Source organism: Oenanthe melanoleuca, chromosome 2, assembly GCF_029582105.1.
Source record: "Oenanthe melanoleuca isolate GR-GAL-2019-014 chromosome 2, OMel1.0, whole genome shotgun sequence".
In the NCBI taxonomy this organism is placed as follows: domain Eukaryota; kingdom Metazoa; phylum Chordata; class Aves; order Passeriformes; family Muscicapidae; genus Oenanthe; species Oenanthe melanoleuca.
The window spans coordinates 134887930-134900977 of record NC_079335.1 but is presented as its reverse complement, the minus strand read 5'-3'; the positions used below and the strand labels follow the sequence as shown (position 1 = coordinate 134900977).

The following is a 13048-nucleotide window of genomic DNA, read 5'->3' as shown; positions in this document are numbered from 1 at the left end:
CAGACAGTATATGCGAATTGGGCTTTAAATGACTGACTATCAATAATAGGAACAAGCTGGCTGAATGATTAATGCAGCTATTAAAACGAGGTGTTTCATTGAAAAGCCACCTTTGCTGCTTTGGAGAGACAATGCAACCTAATTTGTTTTCCAGCTAACTGCTTTGCTTAGTAGCACAGTGTTAACCCAGCTGATTTTTCTCCTTCTCCTACAGGACCTGAGTGTTCCAGAAACTTTACTTCATCAAGTGGAGTGATAAAGTCCCCTGGATTCCCTGAAAAGTATCCCAATAGCCTTGAATGCACTTATATTATCTTTGCACCAAAGATGTCAGAGATTATACTGGAATTTGAAAGCTTTGAGTTAGAACCTGATTCAAATACTCCAGGGGGAGCATTCTGTCGCTATGACCGATTGGAAATCTGGGATGGATTCCCCGATGGTAAGAGAAAAATGGATTGAAATATGCATAACCATTACTATGTAGTGGCCTGCAGAAGGCATATTCCCATTTTTTAAACTGTCATGCTAGAGAGATCCTTGCTTGATTTATGTGAAGTGAGTTGAATTAAAAAGAAATGGAGAAAATGCTCTGTAAATTCATTCAGTAAAGCATATCATAGTGTGAATGATTTTGTTTTTAATGAAATATGTTCCATTTTAACAGTTGGCTTAGCAGAAATCTCTGTGTTCATTGGTAATATGTGATGAACTTCCTACAATAAAATAAATTAAATGTGAAGCCTTATATTGAGTCCCCAAATTTCCACAGCCAACCCATGAGTATAGTCCAGGCATTTCCAACCAATTGCAGAAACAGGACTTCAGGTACTGACCCTCTAACTTGCAGAGGAACTGCATTACAGGCCAGCTGTCAAAGCAGAGAATTTCTTTGCCAGAGAAAACGTGGTGTCCATGCAGTTGAAATCATAGTGACTAAACAATTACCCAGGTCAGCAAACAGTCACAGAGTTATTCATTCAGGTGGCTTCAGTGACTGGGCACTGCAGGGTTCCTCCATTATAGTGCTCTCTCTTCCAGTGGTTTAAGCAAATCCAAAGGTTTTATCTTAATTTGTTAATTTATAATCTCTGATTAGATGGCCTCGTGTCAGGGTGGGTGTGTTGGGTACCCTTCTGGAACGTCTCTGCCATCTCAGTAATTTTCCACTTAGTTGTTGACCACACTTGACCTTGTGCACATTCACTAAGTGCATAGCTAGATATTAGTTAACTCTACAGAGCCTGAGAGCCCTCCTTTCACCTTCTGCCCACCCCCATATCCCTGTTTTACTGAGTCTGACAAATAAAATAGCTGCATGATATCTCTATGTTTTTCATGTACAATCTTGGGGCTGCAAGATCCAAATCTCCCCTGGGCAGGGCAGCCATGTGTCAATTCTCCAAGGACCCAGAGCCAAAGGCTGCAGTTCCAGCCTAAAAGGGATTGTTCAGGCTGAATGCCCGACCTTTCAGGTGCCCAAATGCCTGTATGAGCCATGGAAACAGCTATGGAAAGCTGATTATTAGTGATGCCTTTTACACTGTTTCTGTGTTTGGCATAAGCTGATAAAGAGAAACATCTTGAAGCTGTCCTTTTTCTTCTTCATTTTTAATTTGTAGCAAAATTCAGTGACTGAAGATTTATGTTGTTTGTGTTGGGCACTAATTACAACTATTTCAGTTTTCCACTCCTGTGAAAACCCATACCAATAGATTTCTTAATGTTTGTTTTATGAATAGCAGTGGCAGTTTCTACAAACTGCTAATCCTACATTAATATTTCATTTAAATGAAAATATATAAGTTAAGGAATACATTTTAATAACACATTAAAACTTGCCTGTTTTCCTAAATAAATCCCTAAATAAAAATATAATTTTTCTTAGAGCTTCCATTGATGTTGCAGGAAATATATGTCTTTTAACATATATTTGCTTTGGTATTTTTTTTATTTTATGCTTTAATGGGTTTATCATGGCTCTTCTCAATCCATTTTAATAAAGAGTGAAGAAAGACCCAAAACAGTAGCTAAAAGACTATTTAGTATTTAATGCCTCAATTAGGAAAACAATATTTTAACAGTACTATAATGATGTCTGGAACATTTAATAATGGGTTTATTTGTATATAGGCCAAATCTGTCCTGTAGAGCTTGCATTTAAACTGATATTTGAAAAGATGATCCAGTAAATCAATTTATGTGTAATATAACCAAAAAGAAATATTTCATTGTCAGTGTAGAGGGTTTCAAAGCAGTAATTTCCTGGTTCAAGAAAGTGGCTGAGCCATACTGAAGACCAATTATCAACAGGCCTTCCACAAACTGCCTCACAAACTCTCTACACTCAAAATGATCCTGACATCCACTAAGGGTATTTGCATGTTTACTTGTAAATATTCAACAGAATTTGTAGGCTGGAAAAATGTTTTCTTTGATACAAACTGTTGGAGGTTGCAGCAGTTGGAGGAAAAACATTTGCTGCATCGTTTCAATGCAGGACAATCCTCAGCTAGCAGTCAGTCTCTCTTGTTTAACTTAACACTACAAAGAAAGAGGGAATTTCGTTGCTTTTCTGTAAATGCATCACAGGATGAATCCATGGGAGGAAGAACTATTTCAACAAGAGCAAAGCTGGCGCAGGAAACCACTGGTACAACCTAGCCATGAACTGAAGATTGAAAATATCTGGATACTGGAGAATATATATCTAGAGTATCTGGGGAAAAAAAATCTAATTTGCATCCACATGGAAATAATAAATTTCTACACAGTGGTAAATTAGACAATATGGCTCCCTTTGATGAAGGGAGACTCACCCAGGGTGAGTCTTTGAGCCATTTGTCCATTTCCCTTTAGTCTGTGCAAAAATATTCTACAATATTAACTGAAACATGGGCATGGTTGGGTGCGCTTCTAATTTGGTGATGTACTCCCTTGCACAGTTTCAGCACACATCCATTTGCACTTTCCCAAGAAACTCCTAAGCATGATTTGGAGGACAGTGAAAGCCAGGGATCATGGCCAGTCAGTTTCAGAGGGAATAGGGGCAACCTGTGTCAGACTCAGCCTGGTCCCAGGAGCAGTCCCTGGCTGCTGGCTGCAGGTCCAGAGGGTGTCCCCTGGCCTCCTCTGTTTAGTGATATACCCAGAGAAAAGGAAGTTCTTTTGTTGTAATGCATTGCTGCTCACGTGCCCAGTTGTGTTAAAACTGCTATTGCATCAATATAAATGTGAAGGATTGTTTTAAAAATGTGGAAAAAATAGATATCCTTCAGTTCACACTCCCTGCCCCACAGCAACACAGCTGTGGTTTCCTGGGATGATGGCAGTATTGTAATAGGAGAGAGAGAATAGTTTTTTGGAAAATAGTTGGGGTCTCAAGCAGAGCAGAATTAGATGGGCAGTTCCCTGAACATGCATCTCTGGAAAACAAGCATCAGCATTTGAGCCAGGCACAGCAAGTCCCTCTGTTCCCAGCAGGGAACAGCATCCCACTCTGACCTTCTCAACATCTACTTTAGGGCACACTTAATGGACCTCTGGAGTTCCTTGTCTCATTGACTGTACTGGAAGCTATGATTCCCTTAGTCAGGTGTAAACTTTAGATGTCTAAGAGCAGATTAAACCAAACAAAAGTGGAAAATGTTTTCACTATAGAATTTGATAAGATACAGTCACTAGACATCAGCAGGAAATAAATTTGCTGTTTTATACAGTTGCAATAATTTTTTCCTTCCTTCCCCCCCCCCCCACAAAAGCAAAAAATAAAGAAAAGAAATATTCTTTTAAGCACATTTTCACAATGGTGTTTAAAAGGATATGTCAAAGTCAGTAAGCTTCCATTTACATTTTACTTCTATGTAATTTCCATTTCACTGATGGAAAACAATTTTCTGTTAGAGAATTTGACAGCCACTGAAACAGTCATTCAAAAAGACTTTAATCCTGAAATGCTCTGTCACAATCCTGGAGTCCTCAGCCTACCTGGTTGTCCTTTCAGTGGATTGAAGCTGGAAAGTGCTGAGTATTTTCTACTTGATTCTACAAAATACATGCTTATCTTTGAAGCATGTGAACAGTTAGATTGACTTCAAAAGGAATTCAGCAAGGACACTTACAGGACTGAAGTTAAACAGTGGTGTAAGTGTTTTGCTGTTTCAAGAGGGGAATGGTAGGCATTCAGGAATGCCTTGAATCTGGCATTTTGTTTCATGAAAAAAACCCTGCTGAAGAATACCTGAGAATACCTGAGAACTACAGGTGCCTGTTGCAAATATTGTACAGAACAGGGACCATAGTTTGAAAGAGGTAACAGGTGGATTTGGAGAATGAGTAGATCTCAGAATAGAAAGATATGATTTTGCATGAATAAACTAGATACCAAAAATATCTTTGCCCAAGGCACAGATATATCTCAGCCAGCGTCTGCTGAGAACACTCCATTGATGACTTTGAAGAAAAATAGCCCACTCAAAATGACAACTAGCTTTAGTGATGAATTGCACAGATTCATCATGCAGCTCTCTTTGAAGCTCTATAGGCTGTCTACTAGAGCTCAAACATAATTTAAAGAAGTTTACATATGGTTTGAGAACCACAGCCTGAGCATTGCTGCTTCAGTCAATACCACAAGAGCTTCCACTGAATTACAGAGCAAAGCAGAATGCTTTACTGCATTCATTAACATCAGTGCAAATGAAGGTTGCTATTAATCTAAGTGTGCTTCTCCTCTTGTGGTTGCTTTCTACACTCTTGTGAGAAGCCATTAAGATCTAAGAGCATTCACAAGCCCAGTGTAGTTGACTACTGGAATGTGAGGATGGGATTAATTTTTCAGTTGTTTCTTCTTCAGCATCCTAAATTGTGTTCAAATATTATTTTCAATTAAAATCGTAGTGATGTGAAAATACTGTCCACAACATAACTGCATGCTTAAAAAAAACAGCTTTAAAATTAAATACATGGCTGGGTAACACAACATTTGTTTGAATATTTTAGAAGTCTGATATACCTTTTCTTCTTGATCTGTTTTCTTGGGCGAGGGTTCTTAACCTAATTCCAAAAGCTAACATTTCAACTAGATAGGTAAAAGTGTATTTCAGTAAGTCTCATAATTTCCTCATATCAATATTCTTTGTGCAGAAGGACAAATAATAGCAAAGAACAGAATAATCAGTAAAGATAAGGCTTCTGTTCAGTCTTGAACTACCAGCCACTTTCTGTATATTCTGCACTCTGATCTATAAACCTTCAAAAATACTTATTAAGAATAATCAGGGGTTTATTCAAGCTATAGAATTAGATTCTGCATTTTTGGGAATGTGCACAAAATAGTTTTCTTAGTTGTCCCTCCACCTTTTAATCAGAAAGTTACTCAGTTTTCCACTGTATAAAGTGGAAAGAGGAGCCAAGGTGTCAGAAGTTGCTACAGCATGAGCAGTCAGATGAGGTAGCTGGCTCACTGAGATGCCTTTGTTCTGCAGGTAGTGTAGAAGCATCCTTGAGTGAGGACATATCCAAGTGATCCACATTTGGAGTGGCCCTTCCTGGGGGATGCTGACATAGCAACATGCTGGCCCATAGTTAGAGGCTGGCCTGGTGACTTTTCAGCACCTTCTGCCCTAAAATTCCCATTTGGAACTCTACACAGTCTGTTATGAAATCCCATCTCGTTTCCTAAGGAATTGTCAGGAAGATGGTAAAAAATGACCAGTGGCACAGTCTACCTAAACAGACAGCAGCCTCACTCCCTGAATGACTCCTCAGATGGGTTTCCTGCACAGCATTTATTTGATGTGGCGACACACGAAATATTTGATAATTTATTGTCATTCAAAGGTTTTCAAGACTTGAATGGAAAAAAACATAAAAGTGGGGACTTATTTATGGAAGAAGGAGAATCTCTATTTCATCCAGTTGTGCTCAGATCAATATCATATTAGCTCAGCAGGCTAAGGTTTACATGTTGCACAAAAAAATTCAATACCTCTTTGTGTCATATTCTGCACATTTTTGGCATCTGCCTCCACATAGCTAGCAAAGGGAATAGTACTGTGATGGCAGGGCCAATCCATTTAAGACTCAAATGCATAATCACTAAATATGTCTTAAAAATTATAAACCAGTGAGTCATGGGGAATCTTAAAGCCTGTCTGCTTTAAACAAAGTTCTCTTCTGTTTGTCGTTTCAAAGAGGCTTCTCTACAGGAAATGGGAGGAGGGAGACTCAGAGAACCATAACATGGTAGTCTTATCCTCCTTATTTTCTTGCAGTTCAGAGCACATCAGCAGCTATAATCTTGAAGGCCATTCTGAGAAAGAGCAGGATCAGAGGTGTTTGCACAGGGAAAAAACAAAAGAAAATAAAAACAAATACAAAATCAAAAACCTGCAGCAACTGGAATGTGGGGGCATTATTTTGTCTCTTTAAAAAGCCCCTAAGGGTAACAGTCTAAAACAAATTTCTCTCTCTGAAAAAGAAAACCATGAAGCTTTAATGATTTCTAGGATGAGGAAGAATTCAACTCATATCCTCTATAGGATGTTCCATTCTATCAATGCTGCATTGAACAACCTTAGTGGAAATGTCTGAATTGGCAGGTATTTCAAATGCCATGGGATTGCCAAGGCAACTGAAGACTAACTGTGGCCAGAATATGGATAGAAAAGCACATGCTGGCAGCAAGAGCTATAACATCTGAGCTCCCTCTTTCTGGCAACTCTAGGGCCTTACAGAAATGTGTAGCTTACATAATAAAGTTATTCCAAGCTGGAACTGTTTTACTTGTTGGAAAATGCCAATAAATGACTAGAAAATTATGTTAGCTGTAGATTTTCTTTGAACTGTGAATAATTAGGATATCTAAACATTTTATATTTTTTAACTGAAAGTGTAATGGACTTCCTAGAGAAATGACAAGGTGTTAATTTAAGCCTGGAAAGCCAGTGGTGTAAGCATTAGACTGACGCCTCATGATTATTTCCATGATTGACTCCATGGGTAGGTTTTAGCATTATCTTTTCTTATTGTTTGTAAGCACAGATGTACCACCATTCCACAGCCTAGGGACCTATCTGTAGGGAATGCTCAAGTGCTGGAAGGCCACATATGTTGGTTGTGAATTGAGTAGCTTAATTAAGGAAAAAGATTAACTCACTGCACAGGAAGTGCTGAAAAATACCAAAATTGGGTTTGTGCAGTATTAACATGAAGAAAGATCATGTAACTGTTTATGTGTGTGTATTCTGTGACATGGAGACTACTCAAGAAATTCTTGCTCTTTTGAAAGGATTAAGATTTCACTCTTAAATTATTTTACAATATTCTTTAATATTGACCATATGGGCAAAAGAACTATGGGGGTCTGAAAGCCTAAATAAAGGGAGATAAAGAGTTATTTGTCATGGCCTCAATATGAGTCAAAAATGTTTTTCCAAGTTTGAGATGAAATTAACAGATCATCTGCAGTATAGAGCATAAAACCTGAAAGGCACTGTTGGCAAATCAAGCCTTTCAGTTGCTCTTGTCATAAATTGGTGCTTCAATCACACTTTGGAAAATACTTGTTGTGCTTTGTATGTGTAATTTTGTGCATCACTGCCCTCTCTGCACATTTTGAAGGACACTTTTTAAAATCCTGGTTCTATACATTTTCAGAGGTTCAAGGAGTGCTATCTGGAGCATTTTAGAAATCCAGTTGCTAGGGTAGTATAAACAATTTATTGTTCATCGCTAAATTATTGATGGCATTGTTATTTTGAGCTGTTACAGAGGTTCACCATTTCCTGCTGAGGGACTGTCTTTGGGAGGATATTGTAGTGGCACCTATTGTTCCAGCAGCACTGGTAGTTCACTATTGTATCCTGTTTCTTTGCAGTTGGCCCACACATCGGGCGTTATTGTGGGCAGAACAACCCAGGACGTGTCCGCTCCTCAACAGGGATCCTTTCAATGGTATTTTACACTGACAGTGCAATAGCAAAGGAGGGCTTCTCAGCAAACTACAGTGTGTCACAGAGCAGTGTCTCAGAAGGTCAGTATTTATCTATCCTGCAGAGCTTCTTGGAAAATACTCCCTGTTATGTCTTCTTGCACACCAGGTGTTGCCTGAAGTTTTAAAGAAATCTTAAATAAATAAGATGGTGGAGAAGCATTGGTTCTGTTTTCCTTTTTTTCTTTCCTTTTTATTTTTTTTTTTTTTTATAACCAGCTGCCCTTTGAAAAGAAGTGCAAGAAGGAGAAATCTCCTTACAGTTTTATTCCACTGTATTGCCAGGAAGCTGGGATAATTATTGTGGAAAACTGTGCTGACCAAGGGAACGCAGGAATGCAGGGCAATTGAACACTTGCATTAAAACAATGAAACATGAACAATGAATGCACTATCCAAAGCCTTCTTTTATTAGATGGAAAAAGCTTTGATGATCGATTTCTTGAATAAAAAGGACCCATTTAATATATGTGCTCTTGTTAAACCATTTCATAAGCTATCAAAGCTTTGTTCTCTGTCTCATATTTTTCTCAGTTGACTCATTTCATGCTTACCCTTTGGACAAAGAATGAAACAAAGTGAGGGAAACAGGAAAATAACATGCTATGTTGCACCATGTCCTTTCAGATTTCATTGCTTTCCTCAGTGATAAAACACACACTTTATTTCAAACTCCCTCTCCTTTCTGTGTCTTACTGAGTTTCAAGCAGATTCATACAGATTTCATGTACTTATTTAATCAAAAAAGGGAAAAAAGAAAAATGAGTAAACTGAAGATCTAACTGTATCTCCCCATCTCTCCTCCACTTCCTGCCTTTTAAATGCTCTCTTCCACACACGTAGGCAGGAAGAGGGAATAGGGGACACACAGCCTCTGTGGATGGGAAGCACTGTACCTTCAGCTAGTGTGGTTCCCCTTATGTAGGTGCTGCTCCTATCCCTTCCTAACCAGCACAAGCAGCTTGTGTCCCCATGTCCACCTCCTCCAGTGTCACCCTCCCTAGGCTGTAGATGCACCATCACACTGAAGTCAGAATTAATAATATCTGCTGTGCCAAGGTGCCTTCAGCTCTTAAACACAGGACAACAGAACAGAAGTCAGTGTGTGTGAAAACCCTTTTGGACGACAAGAGAAAGCATTTCATCTGCTGCAGACTTAGACAGAGAAGGGAATTCTCTCATTTAATTTCAGCTACCCTTACTCTTTGTGTTGTCTGGTCACCTCCAGAGGACAGCCCAATCTGTTTATCTCAGACATGTGAGATGTCCCAAGGAGTAACTTGTCCCTCTCAGTAGAGTACAGGGAAAGCCATGTCTAGATCAAACTAGACACTTTTTAGGTATTACCCCTACCTATCATGTTTTGCATTCTTTGTAGAGCCTTATGGCTTTCCTTCAGATTTCAAGCAGAAATTCCTTTCCTTTGAGCCTTACTCTAATGTGGTTCAGCTTCAGTACTTCACCAGGTACCTAATACACTGAAGCAGCACAGAACTGGGGGAGAGGGTCCTATTCCACAGGAAATGCAATTGGTATGACTCAGTTATGGGAAGCCTTGACTACAGTTCCTGTAAAATACCCAGATAGCATTTCTGAATGTAAGGTTTTGGACCGCTGATAAAATATTTCAGAATTTTTCTCCACAATACTTTAATTTTCATTGAAAACCCAAAATTTTGTTTATTTAAAGCTCATTTTCCCAGCTCATGGTCGTTGAAACTTTCAGCTCAGCACCCATTCCTAAAAAATCAGCTCCAGAGAAGGTGCAATAAAAAGGAGCATATATCCAACTCCATTTCACACAATTATTTTAGCTTAAATTCTAATAAAGGAATTAATTACATTTCTATAGTGTGAAGTCCTTGAACAGAAGCATAGGCACATGGAGTTTTTTCTGCTGCTCTTGTACTGGAATTAGTAAATTTCTGACATGAAGGAGCTGACCTGGGTGTGAGTATCTGTCTGAAGCTAGTGCCTTCTCTTGCCTTAGTGGGGGTTGGAGACTTTATTTTTACAGACTGAGAGAAGAATTGAGTCACTCTGCCCTATCAACCTTTGAACTCACTGTAGTGATTAGGAAATCAATTGATTCTAAATTAGCTAGGTAATTTTTGTGTCAACAAAAAGAGATTGAATGGAGATGATCAACCTATTTGCAATACACCACATTACAGAAGAGGCGATAATTTCCTTAAGTCAATAATTTTGTGGCTCAAATTCAAATTTTGTTGATCTGTTTCATTCCAGTGTCCAGAATCCAAAGAGAATGGCTAAAATTTTAATAATATTTTTAAGCATTTTATGTTTTTTATACTGAAGTAAATAGTTTGAAAATCAAATTATTTCATAAAGTCATCTAATTTGTCTTTTCTTGGTTTGCGCATAATTTTGAAGTGAACATGCATTGTTCTATATTATGAATCCACAGGAGTGTCTGTGCTAGCCTAGGATAGACACTTCTATTTTCCTATACTGAAATGGCCACAATACTGGGCTAAAAATATTTGTATAGCATTATTATTGCAGGAATTGCCATGGCAACTCGAATGGCAGTATTAAGAATGACACCATAAGCCCAACACTGCCTCACTTAAAGTTGCTAAAGTATTCAAAGTCACATAAAAAATTATTCTTTAGATATTCATATTCAAAGCAGGGAAATGTTCTTATTATTCAAAGTCTAAATCAAAAAGCTGAACATAATAATGATGGTAATTTATTTTTCTTCAGATTTCCAGTGCATGGAACCACTAGGTATGGAGTCAGGAGAAATTCACTCTGATCAAATCACTGTCTCCTCCCAGTACAGTGCTATCTGGTCTGCAGAAAGGTCCCGACTAAATTACCCTGAGAATGGATGGACCCCAGGGGAAGATTCTATCAGAGAATGGATACAGGTAAAAAGATAACATTTTAAAGATGGTATTAATAATACTCCATGGAGTTTATTGAATGTGGAGAATGCAAAAGAAAGAAAAAAAATAACACAGTAAAGCACCTCTACATAATTTAAGAATCAGTGTGAGTGAATAGCTCATATTCCCCATTAAAGAGACAAAAAAAGACTTTCTCCCAAAGGCATAGAAAAAGAAAAGGTCAGGAAGATTAATTCTTCTACTTCCCACATCTATTGTTTTTGCAGTCTTCTGGGCACAAATAACAGAGATTTTGGTTTAGTGGAAAAGTCAATATTAGTTTAACATGCACTTAAAGTGGAATGTCCCAGAAAACCGAGCATGTGCTGTGTCTTTAGCTGATTACTGTTAAGCATTAACACAATGTGGTGTTTTCATGCACTCAGATTTCACCTCAGAAGACCCATGTCCCTTCTAGAATGTGTTACTCACAGGATGAGTTCAATGGTCTCTGTCTGGTGCCTATTCTTCCACATCCTTAAACACAACATTCATTACCAAGATGGGCTGCCTCAGCTTTGCTCTGTTAACGTGGGAGAAATCCTGCAAACATTTGTTACATGAAGATTGAGTCTCTTTCAGCTTGTTGTTTGTTATATATTATCAGGTTCATAGCTGAATGGTGCATAACTCCTGAACAGGTTCAGATTATTCATATCAATTACTGTGTACAAAAAACTATACTAGCAGGCAAAGTATTGATAGAATGATTCTAAAAACCACTGATTTTCCTCAATTTTAAGTTGACTTATACTACTTACCTGAAACCTAAATTCTGTTTCTGTTGGCAGAAGCTAAGAGAAGTGCTTAAGCATATTATATCTATATTACTAATATTGAAAACTTGTAGATTTAAAACATTCCTCCTGCTTCTATTATTTTCTATAGGAAATTACTAACTGACATATAAAAACAATGCCTTATTAGCCTTTCATACAAATGTTCACACTCATGTTTCCTGTGAGGTTTGATGTCTGCAAGAAGGCTCAAAAACATGTTGAGTAGTAGTTAGTAAAAGGAAGAAAGAGGGGGAAATCTTTCATTTCTGATCCCTGGCACACAACGGGACTCTCAGGTGTCCTGCTTGGGGGCCCCTGTGCATCCTGAGCTCTTCAGAGCTCAGCCAAATCAGACTTGAGAGTGGCAAAAAAAAACCCAAAAAAAAAACCTGTTGATCCTCTTTCATTACTTAGGAATAAACATTAAAATCTCCTCAGCCTTATCTAAGTGCAAGGCTTGTTATTAATCATTGCTGCTTGCAATCCATGGAATGCACATGGAAAAAGGGTGGAATGCATCAGAATCAAATTCCGTGTGTTTCATGTGCTCAGAGGGCTGCCACTTTTCCTTTGTTTCCTTCTTTTCTGCTGTCACTTGCACATTTATGACCAGATAATCAAAACAAGAGAGTCAGTCAAATATCATTCATGTGTTCTCTGTGCTTATTAACTTAATATTAAGTTGTGATAACTACATCCCTATATATTACCTATATATATATCTTAATCCTTTCACTTAGAACTAGATCTTTCTGAGAAAAAATTTCAAAGGACTTCTTTTGACCATAAACTTCTTTAATAACAGACACATAACAGAATTCCAACTACTTCAGGTTTTATGCTTAAAACAACTCAGGGTGCCTCAGGCCTCCTGTTCCTCCTGCTATAAACCAGGGTGCTCAGTGAAACAACCACTGAGAATAATTTTTAGCAGTTTTTTGCTGCCTCTAGCTACCACATCCTCCCAGAATTTGGTGGTTATTTGCATGTTGTGCTGCTCATGCCACAGCTCTCCTCTACTTCACCCAGCTCCTGGTCTGGACAAAGCAGCACAAACCATTTTTTGTTTCTGAGCAATCCCTTGAACATCTCCTTCACTGCCCAGGGCCCATGTGGAGGCACCAGCATCCCCAAGGCATACTTCATCACAGAGCAACTGGGCTGTGGCTGTGTCCTGTGGGCAGGACTGAGCCTACAAAGTCCTGCTTGAAGATTCATTGTGTTGAGTAGAGATGCTTTGCACATGCTGCAGAAGAACTGCTAAGTAGTTTCTATCAAGAAACTGAGCTAGTTCAGAAATTCAGTATATCATCCCCTTTCCCAAGGTACAACACCTTAACACATCTTTGGCTCAGATAATT

At 38.4% G+C, this 13048-nt stretch overlaps 1 protein-coding gene across 3 annotated transcripts in view; it reads left to right on the top strand.

Annotated features, from left to right (window-relative positions):
- Positions 1-13048, top strand: part of NRP1 (neuropilin 1) — a 113292-nt gene that overhangs the window by 51942 nt on the left and 48302 nt on the right. For all 3 annotated transcript variants that reach the window (XM_056483508.1, XM_056483506.1, XM_056483505.1), the window contains exons 5-7: positions 215-442; positions 7880-8035; positions 10724-10890. In XM_056483508.1, the coding sequence (XP_056339483.1) occupies positions 215-442; positions 7880-8035; positions 10724-10890 (551 nt within the window). The remainder of the gene's footprint in view (positions 1-214; positions 443-7879; positions 8036-10723; positions 10891-13048) is intronic.